We start from the raw sequence: 16,160 nt of genomic DNA, 5'->3' as shown, positions 1-16,160 counted from the left end.
GGAAACCTCCTCGTGCTGTTTCCCACCTTGCTGCCCTCCCAGGACAGCACTCGATGCCTTCCACACGTGCCTAGGAGTGCTCTGAGCACTTCTCTTGGCTTCAGTGTTTGGATGTTCAGTGGCTGCTCTTGGCTTGCAATCTGTCGCAGGGTGCACATATGGAAAGGGCGGACTGCAGCTTACCAGAACAAAAGGGATTTTACACGCTGCTGCTTACAGGCAATTACACAGGGCCACCAACACAGGAAGAGATGCCAACGCTATGGCAAACGGCAAATTAAAACATGGCACCAACGTGGCAGGCTCTATTCAAGGCCACACAACAGCTTTAGCTGCAGTGTGGCATCCATCGCCTAGAAATCCCTTGTCCCAGGAACTGTAGCTTTGCAGCATCAGGTCCCGATGCCACAAATCCCCTCTGATGTGCCTCAAACACACCCCCAGGCACAGGTCCCTGTTCTCCTCTCACTGATGCTCCTTTTGCTCCTGGGCAGCACAGGGCAGATTCAGTTGGCCTTGCCCAGCAGCAATGAGTTCTCTCTCCTGAACCCCTGCACCACGCTGTCTGGATCAATTTTCTTCTGTGAGGAATCGCCAGCTAATGAGCAAGATTGCAAGTGTCTCTTCTGTTCAGCTGAGCACGAACAGCATCCCACAGCAGAGCATCACAGCTCTTAACCTTGCAACCGCTGGCACTCTCCCAGCTGAGACCTCCTCCGGGCTCTGTGCTCTCCACACAGGTGCTGGCACTACCAGAGCTTTCTGAGCGTGCAAACCTGGGAGAGGGACTCAGTTTATCCAGTGTGTCCACCCAGAGATCTCTTATAAAGGTCAGCTGTTAGCATCTTTTAACACTGAAAATCCATTTTTCTTATCTGAATCCTTTAGGTCAGGTTTTCTGACCAACATCCTTACTATTTCAAAGTATTTGCTAAACATTTACTGAGTTTAGCACCTACTCTATAAAGCTCTTAAAATGTCCATTTCCAGCTCTGGGGTTTCAATTTTGTGGACTCAAAAGGAAATTCAGAGTCAGCAGGCTTTTAAAAACAAAAATCCAAAAAGCGAGTGTGGCTGCATCTAGACAAAAACAGAATTCCTAATAAAATGAAATACTTTGAACACAACTGACAGAGCTTATGGGCGTATATACAAAACCGTTTAATCCATTTATAGTAATTAAGCCTCTCCCATTTGTCTCTAAGTTCTTAGCCCATATCTGACACAACAGAAAAAGGCCTACGAAACTCAGATGTCAGTGCAGTGGGGGAAGAAAAGAGGTTTGGGACAATAATGGGATAAAAACCTACAACAGCCTTCCCCAAGCTTTCTGCACATCATCGGTGCCTGAGGAAAGCCACCCATCCCAGCGCTGCTCGCAGGCACCATCCGCTCCCACTGATCTTGTGAGCAGGGCGTAATCCTCCCACAAACTCTCCAAATGCCCCCAGCGCTGCAGAGAAAGCAAACTCTGTTTGACAAATCCTGTGCTCCAGCATTAGACTGCAAGGACCATATTTTTTTCATGGCAGCTGCAGCTCCAGATCTCTCTCTACTTCCTCAGTAACCAGATTTTCATTGCACAAGAAGCTGTATTTAAAAAACATCATGACAATCCCCATGCAGGCACACACTGGATGGACTCAGCAATGCAAGTGCCAAGGAGGGACACCTCTGCATCATCTCCTCTCCTCAGCTGCTTTCTCTGGGCTTCACTTTCCTGCCAACCAAGACAGTTTGCTTTTGCATGGCCCATCTTTCCTTACTGCCCTTGTTTGTTTCCCTAAACTCAGAAAGAGCAGCCTGTGGAGTTGGCTTTCAGCGTCTGGAGCAGAAGGTAGCGTCTCTCCCAGGTCCTAATGCAGATCATCAGCTTTGGTGTGGTTCCTTGGCTCCTCACCATGGGCTGCACGACGCTGTGGCTGGTTACACCCCTGAAGAGCACTGCTTCATGAGCTGCTCCTCGTGTTCAAAGCGCTCTCTTTCCTGTCCCCACCACCTTTTCCATCCCCATCAGCACTGGTGAAGGTTTAAGCCCAAGCACTGGTGCTCACCTCTGCCTCCTAACAGCCATGTCAATGAACAGCGTCCTCCCCTTTGATCCCTCATGTGTTAGAGTTGAACAAAAAGCAGGGACAATTGTTACACCCCTTATTTATTCATACTGGTGTGTTGCAATTATTCTCACAAGTTTGCCTGCTGAATTTCTGGCATAGCAAACTGGCCTGATGTGTGGAGGTACAGGTAAAAATGCTCTGAGCACACAGATCTGTCCTTCCACAGATCTCCCTCCTCCTGAGCTGCTGCTGAATGCATATATTCATTCTGTATTCTGAAAGGAGATTAGGACCAGGGCACTAATGGAAGAAGGAGAATAGTTCATTTTAACAGCCATTGAAAAAAGATTATAGCTTTCCATTTTTTCTTGGGCACAAAGGTCAAGTCATCTGTCCCCTTTGTTAAATGGCTTTAATTCTGCACAAATTGGACTGGACTTGTAAGAGATTTATTTCTAGACATGAAGATGTTATTAAAGTTTATGTTTCACTGCATCACGTTAAAGAAGACAACACAGATAATTTCTTCCTTTCACCAAACCTTCTTTTCCCCAGAAGAGAACAGAGAAACGAATTGGGCCTGAGGCTCCTGTGCACCAAGATTATTAAACTGCACATTCCTAAGAGAGAAGTGACTCAAAATGGATGCAAAAGGGGCTGGTACTGAACCAGCTGCAACAGCTGAGTTACGAGAGGCCCAATGTAGATTCTACCAAAACTGCAGGCAGCAGTTGCAACAAATCATATAGTGAGGCTGATTTCACAAATATGTATATATGAGAGCCTGACTCAGCCTCCCACATGGAAGAAAAAAGTAGAGGTAAGCAACAAGAATGCTCATAGGACAAATTCCTAACATTTGAGATTTACAGGTATTTACAGTTTGATGAGCAAGATTTTTTTTCTAGTATTTATTTAGAGAGAAAAGAATAACAAACAGCAGCCACTCTGGATGCCTTCGCTTTGCCCCTGGCTGCTCACACACAGCTGTCATTCAAACAGGCTGGGACAAAAAATGAACACTTGTGCTTCAGCTTTATTTCCTAAGGAAGTCCAGCAGAACCCTGCCTAGCTGCTGACATGTCCTTTACAAAGCCTTACCAGGCACCAGCCGATGAAAGCTGAGTTTGGAAATACATTTGCCAGCACCAAAGTTGTCTTCCTCCCTCTCCATTAAAGTCTCTTATCCAAAGTACTAAGAGGCAGCACTGCAAAACCTTGGGATTCCCAACTCCAATTTTTCCATTCAAGCACCGATGTTACCTTTTTTTTTTTCCCCAATTCAAATCCTTGAGGAACATCATCTCATCACGTGCATTTCATCAAAACAGTCTGTTGTGAGCATTCAAAAGCAGTGAGAACCACAGTAGGGACTTTGAGTGAGTTTTGAGGGCAACCAACAATGTCTGCCCAGAGGACATACCTGTTTCTGGAGGCTTCAAAGGCAGCCTGCTTTGGTGAACAGGTAATATCTCCAGCTTGACATTTTCTGAAGTGGCAGCTAAAAGCTGAGTTGCCTCTAATAAGGAGCAGTGCTCTGTGCTCGTGCCATCAATGGAGAGAATATGGTCACCAACATGCAACGCGCCACATCTGCAAAGGAAACAGCAAGAAAGGCAGTTATACACGCGGCCAAACTCCATGTCCTTTTGGCTGGAAGCAGAAACAGACAAAATCCAGCTGTTTTGCTTCAAATGATTTATTCCCATATCTCATTTTTGACTTTCAACTTGAAGGTTAGGTTCAAGCGTTGACAAAAACATCAACTTAGCTGGTCAAGTCAGGCTGCTGGTGTCTTGGGAAAGATCTTTCAAGTTTTTACTAGTGCACAGTCATAACCACTATGGATGGCTGGGTGTTCACCCAGCAGTGTGGTGGGTCCTACCAGGCAGCAGTTCAGAGATATGATTACCAGGGTGACAAGCTGACTTGTGCATCAGGAAAAGACTCCAGACAGAAATTTCTACAATAGGAGCCTGCCATTCCACAGCTCCAGGGCACTCAGACCTGAGGTTTTTAAAACAGAGCTCAGCTTTCACGTGCACCAAATTACATTTGTTCCTGGTGAGGAGTGTCCACTGGTCAGGTATTTTTAGCATGCTTAGTGATAAGAACATGTGGGCATGGCCATTTAAAGGAGAGGCGGGGAAGTATGGTATATAACTAACAAGATGACAAAAAAAAGCAGTGGAGAAGGGAAAAGAAGCGGAGCAGCCTGTTCAGATCTTTACCTGTCCACCACACTGGCCGGCTTGATCTTATCAATGACAATGACCTGCTTGTTCCGATGCGTGGTTGTCGTCAGCGTGATTCCCAGTGTAGATCCTGGAGTCTTTGCTATTTCAACCAGTAGAGGACCCGAAGCATTTGCTACAGTATCTGCAAAACAAGACGGTATCTGAAGACACTTCTCCTGAAGACACTAAATGCAGAAGCAGACAGGAGATTGGACAATTGTGCTGACCTGACCTGAGCATAAGTAAACCTGTAGTTGGGACTTCCTACACCCCCACAACTTAGCATCGCATGGTTAATTAACAGAGAAAGCCTTCTCGTACCTAAAGAGGACCTACAGGAAATCTGGGCAGGGACTCTTTGTCAGGGAGTGTAGTGATAGGGCAAGGATTAATGGTTTTAAACTGTAAGGGTAGATTTAGATTAGATAGTAGGAAGAAATTATTTACTATGAGGGTGGTGAGGCACCAGAGAAGCTGTGGATGCCCCATCCCTGGAAGTGTTTAAGGCCAGGTTGGATGGGGCTTTAAGCAACCTGATCTGGTGGAAGGTGTCCCTGCCCATAGCAGGGTGGTTGGAATCAGATGATCTTTGGGGTCCATTCCAACCAAAACTATTCTACGATTCTGTGATTCTAGGATATTACAACAATTCACACATGGAAACAACTCTCCTGACTCTCTTTTTTTGGGTTAAATAACAAGACCAAGGAAGAGAATGCTCAAAGTCTATGCAGCAGTCACATCAACTTAAAAGAAAAGCACAAAAGAAAATCAGAAGGACATCACCGTTTAAGGTTTCTTCCCAAACAAACCCCAAAAAAGGCACAGAGAAATAGGATTATGCTTTCTGAGGTATTCAGAAGTCTTGCATGCTGCTGGCCACCAACACAAGCCAGCAACTCTGGCAGCAGCTCAGGAATATCGCTGCAGCTGCTTGTTTCATTTCCACTAGTGTGGCTCTGGGAGCAGAGACGCAGAGCTCCCTACCCACATGCTTACAGAAGCCTTCTCTCCCCCATCAGACAATACAGGGGTAGCTCATGTTTAAACGATTCATTTCTGCAATAAGCTTAATGCATGCTGTAAGTGAGACTATGAAACTCCTACAAAACTGCACCTGTTAGCATCTGCTTCCAAGGAACGGATGGCAGAGCCCTCGGAGAGCCTGATGGCTCCTCAGCCCTTAATTATTCATGGGGAGGCTTTCCTCTTCCAAAGCTATGCTCCACTGAAAATGCTGATGCTACTCGGCTCCAAAATGTGATGCATGGCCCATTCTTGTTCTTTAATAAATGGGAACATTGATGCAGATCTTGGGAGCTAAGCTGCAGGAAGGTCCTTCGTGAGATTTGTTAAGATGCTAAGTCCCTGGAGACTTATTTTTCCCTTGTGTAGGGATCAGCCAGGGGATGTTCAGGCTCTGATCTACTCACAGCACCCTTTTTCCTGGGGGAGAAAGGAGCAGGACCAAGCCACATTTAAGATTACGCAAGGCTTCAAATAAAACACTGCTTATTCTCTGCTGGAAAGGACCACTGGAGAGACCTGCAGGCCCTGGCAAAAAGCACAGCTCAATCCAAAGTGCACAGAGCATCCAGGCGAAGCCTGTGGGAAGTGCACTTAAGCTTCATTAGCAAAGGAAGCACCAAGAGACCAAGGATCTCCTCCAACAGCATCAGCTATACGTTAGTTTTTCAGCCCATGAGTGTCCAGCACACATGCTCCAATAAGGGATTTACTCATCACATGTATATATTCCTCCAGCCAAAGGGAAGGAGATAGTAAAAATGGCCACGGAAACAGCTTATTGGGGTGTTAGATCTCCGTTTCTTCACAAGAAAAACACCTGCTCCTCTCGGTTTCACCATTGTCCAACCTTCTCATCTTTGCCAAGTGTTTCCCAGGAAAGTCTCAGCACAGTGGTGAGAGGAAAGGGCCACGGGCACCTTCTCCCATGGCAGGACCCAGCTTTCAGTAACACTCCAGGAAATCACAGTCATTCCTCCAGCCCATGGTCCTTCCTACCCCTGTGCACTACGGCCACCCTGCTGCCCCTTTAACTCCCAGCTCCAAACCTTTGTCCTCCACCTTTTTGAAGACATTTTCCTTTTAGGTGGCATTGATTAAATGAATAGGATAAATAAATTGCATAGGACCCTGTTAAAATTCAGTATCAGCAGCTCTGGTCCAAAGTTAGTCCCAGAAGCCCAGCTAACATCTGCCCCCAAATCCTGCCTGCGTCTCTCCTTCTGAACCCAAACTCCACCCATTTCAAAATGCTCAGGGGCAAATTCAGCAGCCACCAGGTGACTTACTGCAGATGTAATGAACCCTAACCCTTTCCAACAAAACAGAAAGAGGAAAGCTGATCAAAACTTGCTCAAGTACAGCAAATCCCATTGCCCTGTCCACTTGGCTGACCCCTGGTCCCTGAAGGACACAAAGGGCTGTGCAAATCCCACTCACACCCATACCCTTGAGGAGTACTCATCCTTATCATGGTGGATATAAGGGAGGCAGAGCCTGCTCCACGCAGTCAGACACCCCAGTGCTGAAGGTACAGGAGAGCTGGTTTCCCCACCGATTAAAGGCTGGGGATCGGCAGCTGTTTTCTTAGTGATTGTTCTCTCAAAAGCTTATTTTTAAGGAAAAAATCAGAGAGGAAGGAGAGGACCCAGCAAATCTCTGCTCATTCATCATCTCTAGCAGAGAGCTTCCCCCTCCGTGACTCAACCCTCCCGGCTTGCAGCCCAGTGCCTTGTGTCACGGCACACACAGCTTATTTACAGAATAACTATTCAAATGCCACCAGTTTCTGGCTGATCAGTTTATTTGTTGGATTTTTTGTGCGTGTTATTTTTACCCTTTTTTAAAAAGGCCCACAAGATAGAGCGTCGCCACAGGAAAGCATCTGTTTATTGCAATGTTTATCTGGCATCAGCAAAAGGCAGAGACTTTCCCCATGCCCAAGGGAGGTGCGTGCCCAGTTTGTGCTCCTTTTAAATGGAAATTAATTTAATTCCTTCAGTGGCCTTGAGAAATCTCAGCCAATTTGACTGAAAGCCTGCTGCAGCCCCATCCTACGCTGGCCTCCCTGGTGGAAGCCAGCAGCCGGGGGATGCTTGGCGGTGGTGGCGAGCAGCTGCTGCAGCCCTCGCACCAAGAGCTCCACGCAGCTCATCCTCAGCACACAATTTGGGCTGGGAAACTGCATGGCCAGCTGGGGACTGCCGTGATTCAACACTCCCCTGCAGCAGCTTTTGGTCTCTCACCAAGGACAGATGTGGCAAAACAACTTTCCTTCCTTGAGGGTCAGCCCACACCTCTCCACTGGTGGCACCCCCGGCTCTTTCAATGAATCAAGCAAACGGCATGGCCACGTGCTCCCCAAGCCCCTTCAGCAAGAGCTAGTTTTCAAAATGGGAACAGGGCTGCCAAGGGGGAAGCCTCACCTCACCACCATGTTTTAAAAGAGTGCCAGCAGAGTTGTTACTTTTCTCCCCAAATCACAGAGCACACCTTGGGAGGCAGTGGGCTAGGTGAGGGAGAGATACCAAAGACCATTAGTACAACTAAGGGCTTGGTTAGCACTCCCTGGGCAGAGGATCTGTTTTACTGCGTGGTCTCTTCATCCCATTTAACTGCAGGTCCCCAGCATCCTCACGGCCTCCCTTACCATGCACAGATCCAGGTACTGCTTTCCCTCAGCTCTCTTCAAAGCTCAGGTCCCAGACACCTGCTGCACCCACCACAGCTTGTTCATCTGTTCAGCTAAATGCGGTGCTCCCTCCAAGCTGCTGGTGTCCCCACACTGCTTCCAGCACCTGCTTTTCCCTTCTCTCATCATCTTCCCTTGGTTGCTAAAGAGAATGTCTGTAATATTTGTGATTTGGGGATGAGGCACTCATCCTGCTGCAGTTATTAGCTGTTGCCTTGGCAAAACTGTCTGCAGAGATTGTTTTAAGCTACATGTTCTGCATCAACTTGCCCTTAAAGAAAGCATCCCCTTTATGGGGATGGGGAGGAGCAGTCTATGAAGAAATTAACTGAAAAGGGGCTTGTTTTATACCTTCTTGGGATGTACCTAGTGATGGTCCACTGTATAGCAACAGAAGAGGGAGAAGCACTGCACAGAACCTGATATTGCTTGTGTTCAGCTTCAGGTGGGAGAGTTTCTCAAGAAATACTGAACACTTTCATGACTATCTTTTGCTCCAAGGCAGGATCTAAAACAGTCAACTTGCTGCAACATTTGCACCAGGAGACCATACAAACAAGCAAACCTACCAAAGCCCATTTCCCACACACCACTAATTGTCTGCTTCTGTTCAGACTGCAAAGCTCTGCGCAAAATCCCTCCCCAGCCCTGCCTGTCCCCCATCCCGGGCAGGACAGCCCTTACTGACCTCTGCAAAGCTACCACAGTCAAAATCTTTGAAAAAGGTAGACAATGTGGTTTGGGTAGTTTCTGATTTCCGTAATTTAAGAGTTTCCTCTTTTACTTGAATGTCAGCCAACTTCTAAAGAGCAGCTGCTACTGTAACATGGCAGAAGCCAGGCAGCAGGCAGGTAACTGCAGAGCCATCCGGTTTTCCTTCCAGCTTTCCCAGCAGGGTGCGTGTCTGTGTGACACAGCTGCCCAGCTCCTGGCAGCCTCTCTCCCCAGGGGAGACAGCTCCGTACGCCCATGCCTGTGGAGTTTGTACTGAATGGAAGGGTAGTTTGTGGGAAGAAGACAGAGAAGGAAGCAGAAAGTCCTCAGGGGTTGCAGAAGGAGTTCACTTATTCTGGAGCAACCCTCCTGCAACAAGTTCTGGTGTTCTCAGCTCTCTTTGCTTGTCAGTGGGGTGGAATTAAACTCTCACAGCTACAGATCCTTTTGATTTCCTTCCTCACTGGTAAATCAGAAAATAACCTGATCTGACTCCTATTTCTCACTGGATCCCAGGCTCAGATGTGCTGGACTGGTTTGCGGGATTTGCAGAAGAGACTTCAAACTGTTCCAGCTTGTGGCTCCTGTGCAAGCAGAAGCCCCTCTGGAGACACATATACAACACCAAAATCAAACACACAGCTCAGTGCGCTTCCAGAGCCAGCACAACTTCAGACTCTGTAGTAACCTTAAACTCATTAACAACACTCCCTGCAGTAACAGCTGTGTGTCACAAAGCCAGCTCAAAATGACTTTACAGTAGCTAATAATAAATCCTTTCCCTGAGCTTGAAACTGAAAATCAAATGGAAAGGAAAAAAAAAAACAAAACACTCAAAGTTGGTATCTACTGTGTACATCATTTTTAGAAATACCCATCCTCTGCCCTCCAGTAAGTTCTGTCTTTTTGGGGTCAATCAGTTGGACACTCCTCGTTTATTGCAGAAGCAGATCTGAACTGAAAGTTCTAAGAAAGGGAATAGCTCTAGAATTAAACAGGGTCAAAATTCAGAACCAAAGCCACTGCCACTTCAAGTCAATGCCTGCTTGCAGCTCATTGCCCTGCTCACATTTAATACTGGTATTCGCAAGGCTGGCAGAGTACCAACATTCCAATCCCCTTCAACTCTGACTTCTCCCATGTCCTCTTTGTCTACATTAGAAATTCCTCCTTTTCCCTTTCTAAAATCAGTCGACACTCCTGTCGAGACATGTCACTGGATAAGGACATTTCAAATACCTTCAACTAGGCCGCCTTTGAACTCTATCCCCTACGCCCATGCTGGCAGCACAGTGCTCAGCAACTTTTGTGCTGAAACTGAGTATCCCAGTTGCTGCCCCCAGTCTTGCATACTTTCCAGGCTGTCAGAGAAAATGCCACCCCAGCCATTTTGGCCTTACCCATGATGGTCACATCATACTCTATCTGGAAGAGTGCCTCCTGGCTGCACTGCCGCAGGATATTGAGGGCATCAGCGTGGGTCATGCTGTGCAGAGGAATCCCATCAACGCTCAGCAGCCTGTCCCCAATTTTCAAAGACCCTTCCCTGTAGGAACCAACAGGCAAAAGTTACTTTTTTTTTCATTTATATATTTTTATATGCGTGTGTAGTTATATATAAAGTAAATTACTTTGATCCTGTAAGAGTTGAACACTCCCTGGGACAATAGCTTGGGTTATTTATAGTGTCAGGCCCATCACATTAAATTAGCAGCCTGAGAATAGATAGGCTGCCTCCTGCTTTCTAATATAGCATCAGCTCTCCATCTGCACAGGGTTAATTAGGTGGCTGCCTCTGGAAGAGGAGTTTCTGGTGTTTAGGTCATAAACCTCATTGTATCTGGTGCTAATAGGCCATCCTATGAACACCAGATCCAATCTGCCTGCACACCACAGACCCCACACCACCTCTGTAGCACCACAGCACCAGCAAGAGAGGCCTTGGGGTGTCACCAGCAAGGAGGACAAAAAGGACACATGTCCAAAAATGTGGTGAAAGCTGCCCATCTGTCTTGTGAAAGCAGATATTGGAGGAGCATTACCTGTCTGCTGGGCCACCTGGCCTCACGTAAGTGAGCACCAGCGGTCTGGACTTGTGCCAGTCTTCATGGGCTCCCCCTGTAAGCAAACCGGGAAAGCCGTCAGTCACTGGAGGTTTCGAAGTCTGAATTAGAGTGCTGCGAAACTAGAGACATTTATCACACAACAGCTGACACAGCTTGAAAGCAATGCAAAGAGTGCCCTAGATTAGGCAGCCGGCAGTCCTTGAAGGCTGCACGAGATGCTCTCCAGGGCACACTTTTGTTTCTCATCTGAGGTTTATGACATTCACTACCTTTCTTTTCTCTTCCTGCTTCCCATGTCACCTCTGCCAGTGCTTGTCCCCAAATCATTTATCACCGAAGAAGCCACTAACCTCGTAGCACAAAGCCAAAGCTGTTGCCTTCCTTGTAGAGGGACACCTCGATGGTCTTGGGAATAATGCCAGCACTACTCTCCGGCACTAAGGGAAGAGAGAGAAGCTTGGTTATCCCAGACAAGTCTTTTCCATGCCACTCTACAAAACAATATCAAATAACAGCATTAAAACAAAAGTCCCTACCTCCATATTGTATTGTGCCTGTTTGGAGGCCAAAAAAAGTATGAGCCAGACACATGTACCTTCACTAGAGCTAAGCATCATGTTTTGGGATGACTGGACCAGTTCAGTGTTGTACATCTCACCTCAAATTTGTCTTGGATAATACTCTGACATTCAAGTAAAACCCTCTCGTTTATCAACCAGCTTTAATGTGTTCAGTATTACTCAAAAGCCAGAAGCTTCTGGTGCAGATGGAAACTTATTTAAAAAAAAAAAAAAGAGCAGCAGCAGCAGTGTAAGGACAGCCACTGGCTGACCTTAAAGAAAATGAAAATCCCAAATCCTCAGCGCAAAAGGTTGAGTTTTTTTTTTCCCTTTCCTCCCACATTTTGACTTTAAAAAAAGATTAAGTGAATCCTTTAAACTGATCCTAGGGCAATTCAGTAATGTTATGTTAAATACACAGTACTGTTTAATGTACAAAAGTAAAGAGGAAAAGAAAGAAAACTGTTGCTGTCTCTTGCCGTCCCCTGTTATTTAATGATTTATTGAAGTACTGCTGTGAATATGAGACAATTTCCCAGCCTTCTCTGATGGTACAAGGCATTTTAGCCTAGTCTGCTCCAAAAAGATCAATTCCTAATCTTCAAAAGAGAGAAAAGACCAGGAGCTCGACTTCAGCCTGGCAAGTTGGAGTGAAAGACACCCCGAGCACATCCAGCCAGCCTTTCCCTTTGGCTCGAGAGGGGTTTTTGAAACCACTTTCCCCTCTGTCCTCACAAACCACACTGATTCTCACTGCCAAGCTTCCCAAGGACTTGCAACATGCCCCAGTTAGGGTTAAACTAATCCAGAAGATGCAGAGTTGAGGCACGGTACCCCCTCGCAGGCAGGCAGCCCTGGGGACAAGGCCAAATAAACCCCCAAAGCAGCCCCCGCACATCCTGCACAGGATGCTGACAGGGATGCAGCCTCGAAATACTTCAGAAGGGAAAAGCTTGGGGCACAGGCAGATGGGTGATACATACCAAGAAAAGAGCATAAAGCGTCCCCAAATGAGTTAGGAAGCTGTCCAATTTCTGTCCTAAGCAGCCAAGCATGAAGTTCTGCAGCAGCCTTTGGTAAGAGCAGTGGGAGCAGGGAAACCTAAGCTGGTGCTAATGCAGGGCTCGCTTTATTCATGAAAGCGATGATGTGACACAGTGGCCTGAAAACTAGACTTAGACTCGCAAGGTCTCTTCCAAAGCAGGAAATTACGAACTGGGGAGAAAAACTGAAAGCCACAAGCGCAAGCTATTGAATTGCACTATCCTTCTGGTTTTTGCCTGGGGAGAGAAAGAGGCGAGTGCACGCAGCAAGAGCAAACCTTCAGCACAGATAAAAGCACATGAGCAACCAACAATGAACTGGAGCCAGGCAGTAACGGACGAGTCCCTGTACTCTGCAGTGCTTCTTTGTTTGGATGAGTCATAAACAACATCAATAATCTCATCTGTCAGAAGTCACTATTTCAGTGGGTTCTTCCTGCTCATTCAGAACTGGAGACATTTTGCGTCGCTGCTATTGATTGAGCCATGCGGTATTGGCACTGCTCCTTAGCTGCTAAGGACAGCTTATCAGATTCCTAATAGCCAGCCTCACAGCTATGCAGAAAGGTTATTAAGAGTTGCCATCTCTGCATGGAAAAACTGAACCATAGGGTTCTGTGGTTTGGGTAAATTTATGTATTTATTTATTTAATTTATCTGTGGTTTGGGTTTGGGTAAATTTATTTATTTATTTACTTTTACCAGGGATGTATGCAAAAGCTAACTAACGTTTCCAGCAAAACAGAGGGGGATGAAGAACACAGATTCAAATAATTCAGATTTGTTTTTTACTTCTTAGGACTTTATATGGTCATCTATATATTCAGTATCTTTCATGTAAAGGCAGCAGCTACAGCAAAGCTATAAAGTTTAAGATGGGTTGCTAGCTGGGGTAAAATGTTTCGATTTCATTAGTTGTGCTTTTGCCTTTTTTATTTTTAGTTTTTCTATTTCTTCTGCCCAGTCATCCTCTGATTGACCCTCTGAGTAACTGAGTGAGTAATAACCAGGGAGATCATTTTCACAGTGATGACTGTGATGAAAAACTGTACTGAGGTATTTATTTGTTACAATCAGACCAAAGAAACCAGGGCAAAAGCACAGTCTCCCACATCAGGTCACAAGCCCTGTTTATGAGATCTGGGCCTGCCGGCCTCTGCCAGGGGCCCCTTAGCTCGAAGGCAGATTGCTTCAGCTTCCCTTCTGAAAACACCCAACATTTCAAAGCATCTTGAGGAGTAACTGCACTTGCTGCAGTTCAGAAAAGAGGATCTGGCAATATATGCTTAAAACTGAATAAAACCTCCCATAGCCACGCTCCAAAAGGGAAAAAGAAAAACAAGCTGAAGGAGCATCAGGAGGCAGATTGGCCTGTGCTACCAAGTCACTCGGAGGCAAGACAGATCTAATCAGCCATCTCCCGCCGGTGTGCATGAACGGGCACCCACTGTGCTGGAAAAAGCACTCTGCTCTGACCGCACGCAGCTCTGCAACATCCACCGCGAGCAGATGAAGGCAGAACATCACAGCGCCCCCGGACATCGCCTCGGCCACGATGGCTCAAGCACAAGCAAGCCCATCTGCACCCCAGGACAAAGCGTGGCCAAGAAAAGCGAGCAGCATCGTCAGAGGCACCCACCGGCTGGCGGCAGCTCATACTCTACTTCTAGCACTACCCTTTCGCCCACGTTTTTCAGCAGGCTGATGATCTCGTCGTGCCGCAGCTTGGTCAGGTTAATGCCGTTCACCGACTTGATGTAATCCCCAACGTTCAGCTGGTCACTTCTGCGAAAAAGGAAAGAGAAAGCAGTGGTAGGACACAGCCTGTGTTATGTGTGCCTGATGAACCTTTGGTAACTGCCAAGATTTTGTGAACAAGCCACCAACATCAGGCTGATCTTAGCTGCCTTATTGAATGTGCCTGCTCCCAGAGAGAAATGCTAAAATCCAAGCCATCTATCTTTCCCACTGGCAAGCGTTCAGAGCTGTACATACAGTAACAATTGCTGTACATGCATTCACAACCTCTCTTTTTGTTGCTCAATTCCCGTTCACATAGAGCAATCAGTCAAAGAGAAGCATACCAAGAGCTGTCTGAAATAAAAATCCAACAGGAGAAAAGAAAACATCTTGCCTTTTGCCTGTTTTCTACAAAATTGTTCAATTACCCTTTCCCTTCATCTGCTTCTTGGAGCCTTTCTTCTCCCCTTCCTTTTCTGAGCCAGTCATGTTACTTACACACTCAGTATTCAGAACAGATACAATATTAAACCACTTGGCTTGATCAAGATGTATTGTACAATGCAGCTCTCCTGACAAGGCTGCCTAATTTCACAGAATCCCAAATATCCCTACAGAAAATTTCAGAGCATAATTGCACAGAGCATGGGAAATAACTCAAAATAGAAGACATTCGACTTACTGAAGCAACAACTTTGCATTCTGAGACACGTGAAAAAAAAAAGAAGCCGAGTGCCAATTATTTTAATTATAACCACACTCGTTCAGGAGCTAGAACATGCAACTACTCCCCTCCAGCTTTCCCATGCTCTCTGTGCCCCATCTCCCTTTCTCACCTTGCTGCCAGTCCTCCCGGCCTCAGATTGGAGACCCTTGGCTTTCCATCTTTGTCCGTGCCACCCGAAATGGTTAACCCAAGGGTGCTTCCTTCCTTCTTAATCAGCTCCACGATGGTGACCCCTCTGAACTCTTCTGAAAGATCAGGAATAAAGGCAAGCCCCTCAGTGGAAGGCACATTCCTCCCAGTCCCAAGGAGAGCCTTTTCCTACAGAGAGCAGACCTGCGATGATTTATACCATTAGCAGGAAAAGAAAACTTCTTTGGATTGGAATTGTGGAAGAGAAGTGTGCCTGGTGGACCTGCAGGAGTGGTGGGAAAGCATTACATGCGGGTCTGGCAGGCAACACCAGGCAGGGCAAGGCAGGGGAGTGAGGGCTTGTGAGAGGACAAAAACATCGTGTTTCCAGGGTGCTGGGAGCTGGGCAGAGCCCCAGGGACATTACCTCGGGAGCTATGTTTTATATGGACCGGGGTGGGTGTTTGGAGGGCTGCACGGCAGTCACAGTTCCCAGGCAGGAAGATGCTGTGGAGCTGCGGTAGCTGCCTGGATGGACAGAATAGGGTGGATCTTAAATACTGTGATTTAAAAAACATCCTGAGATATCAATGAAGTCGGGAGGTAAAGAACATAATGTAGGGAGGGGTGGGATCCTGCTGTCAGCAGGGGAAGGAGTGGGAGGCACAAACTTCATTCGTTCACAGCAGCGTCTGCACGATCTCCATCTGGTCCATGTCAAACTTCTTCCATGCTACCCACATCTACACCTCGAACCAAGCCTGACCTGATGCCAGCTTTGATCCCATTACAGCTCACCTCTGGGCTTTACAAAAACAGTGTCCCTAAACTATTTGAATTTAAGGAATTAACGTGGAGGAGGGGAATGAGCTCGTGGGGGAGCCAGCAGCAGCCCAAGGAGAGACCAAGAGCTCCGCTGACTTGGCAGAAGGCAGCTCCGTGTTAATCCACACGACGGCACTCGCACTCTGCTCAGAGGACGACTAGCCCCGGGACAAATGAGATGACTTTCATGCCTTGCCAGAGCCTCCTCTAAGAAGCTTTTGCAGAATTTGTCTACAACATGATCCGTCCACCTCCACTCTCTCTGGGTACTGAAAACCCTCACAGATTTACAGCAGAACGCCAGCCTCCCTCACGCAGGGCAACCTTCTCCAAAGCCATGCAGG

The 16,160-nt window shown here is 46.9% G+C and overlaps 1 protein-coding gene across 15 annotated transcripts in view; it reads right to left on the bottom strand.

The window, feature by feature from the left end:
* The window catches only part of GRIP2 (glutamate receptor interacting protein 2), a 245,994-nt gene that overhangs the window by 39,002 nt on the left and 190,832 nt on the right, over positions 1 to 16,160 (bottom strand). For 11 of the 15 annotated variants that reach the window (XR_005269045.2, XR_011812396.1, XM_038185845.2 and 8 more), the window contains exons 3-9: positions 14,972 to 15,107; positions 14,035 to 14,180; positions 11,143 to 11,229; positions 10,769 to 10,844; positions 10,127 to 10,272; positions 4,289 to 4,436; positions 3,481 to 3,650 (exon numbers count right to left, since the gene is read on the bottom strand). Coding sequence is in view for 13 of the 15 variants with exons in the window: in XM_038185845.2 (XP_038041773.2) it covers positions 3,481 to 3,650; positions 4,289 to 4,436; positions 10,127 to 10,272; positions 10,769 to 10,844; positions 11,143 to 11,229; positions 14,035 to 14,180; positions 14,972 to 15,107 (909 nt within the window). In the remaining 2 variants the exon portion in view is untranslated. The remainder of the gene's footprint in view (positions 1 to 3,480; positions 3,651 to 4,288; positions 4,437 to 10,126; positions 10,273 to 10,768; positions 10,845 to 11,142; positions 11,230 to 14,034; positions 14,181 to 14,971; positions 15,108 to 16,160) is intronic. The other 4 variants (XM_072044107.1, XM_038185846.2, XM_038185843.2 and 1 more) reach the window with 1 other exon arrangement.

This window comes from Anas platyrhynchos, chromosome 13 (genome assembly GCF_047663525.1).
Source record: "Anas platyrhynchos isolate ZD024472 breed Pekin duck chromosome 13, IASCAAS_PekinDuck_T2T, whole genome shotgun sequence".
Lineage (NCBI taxonomy): Eukaryota > Metazoa > Chordata > Aves > Anseriformes > Anatidae > Anas > Anas platyrhynchos.
Note: the sequence above shows the minus strand (reverse complement) of the source record. Positions and strands in the feature narration are given on the sequence as shown.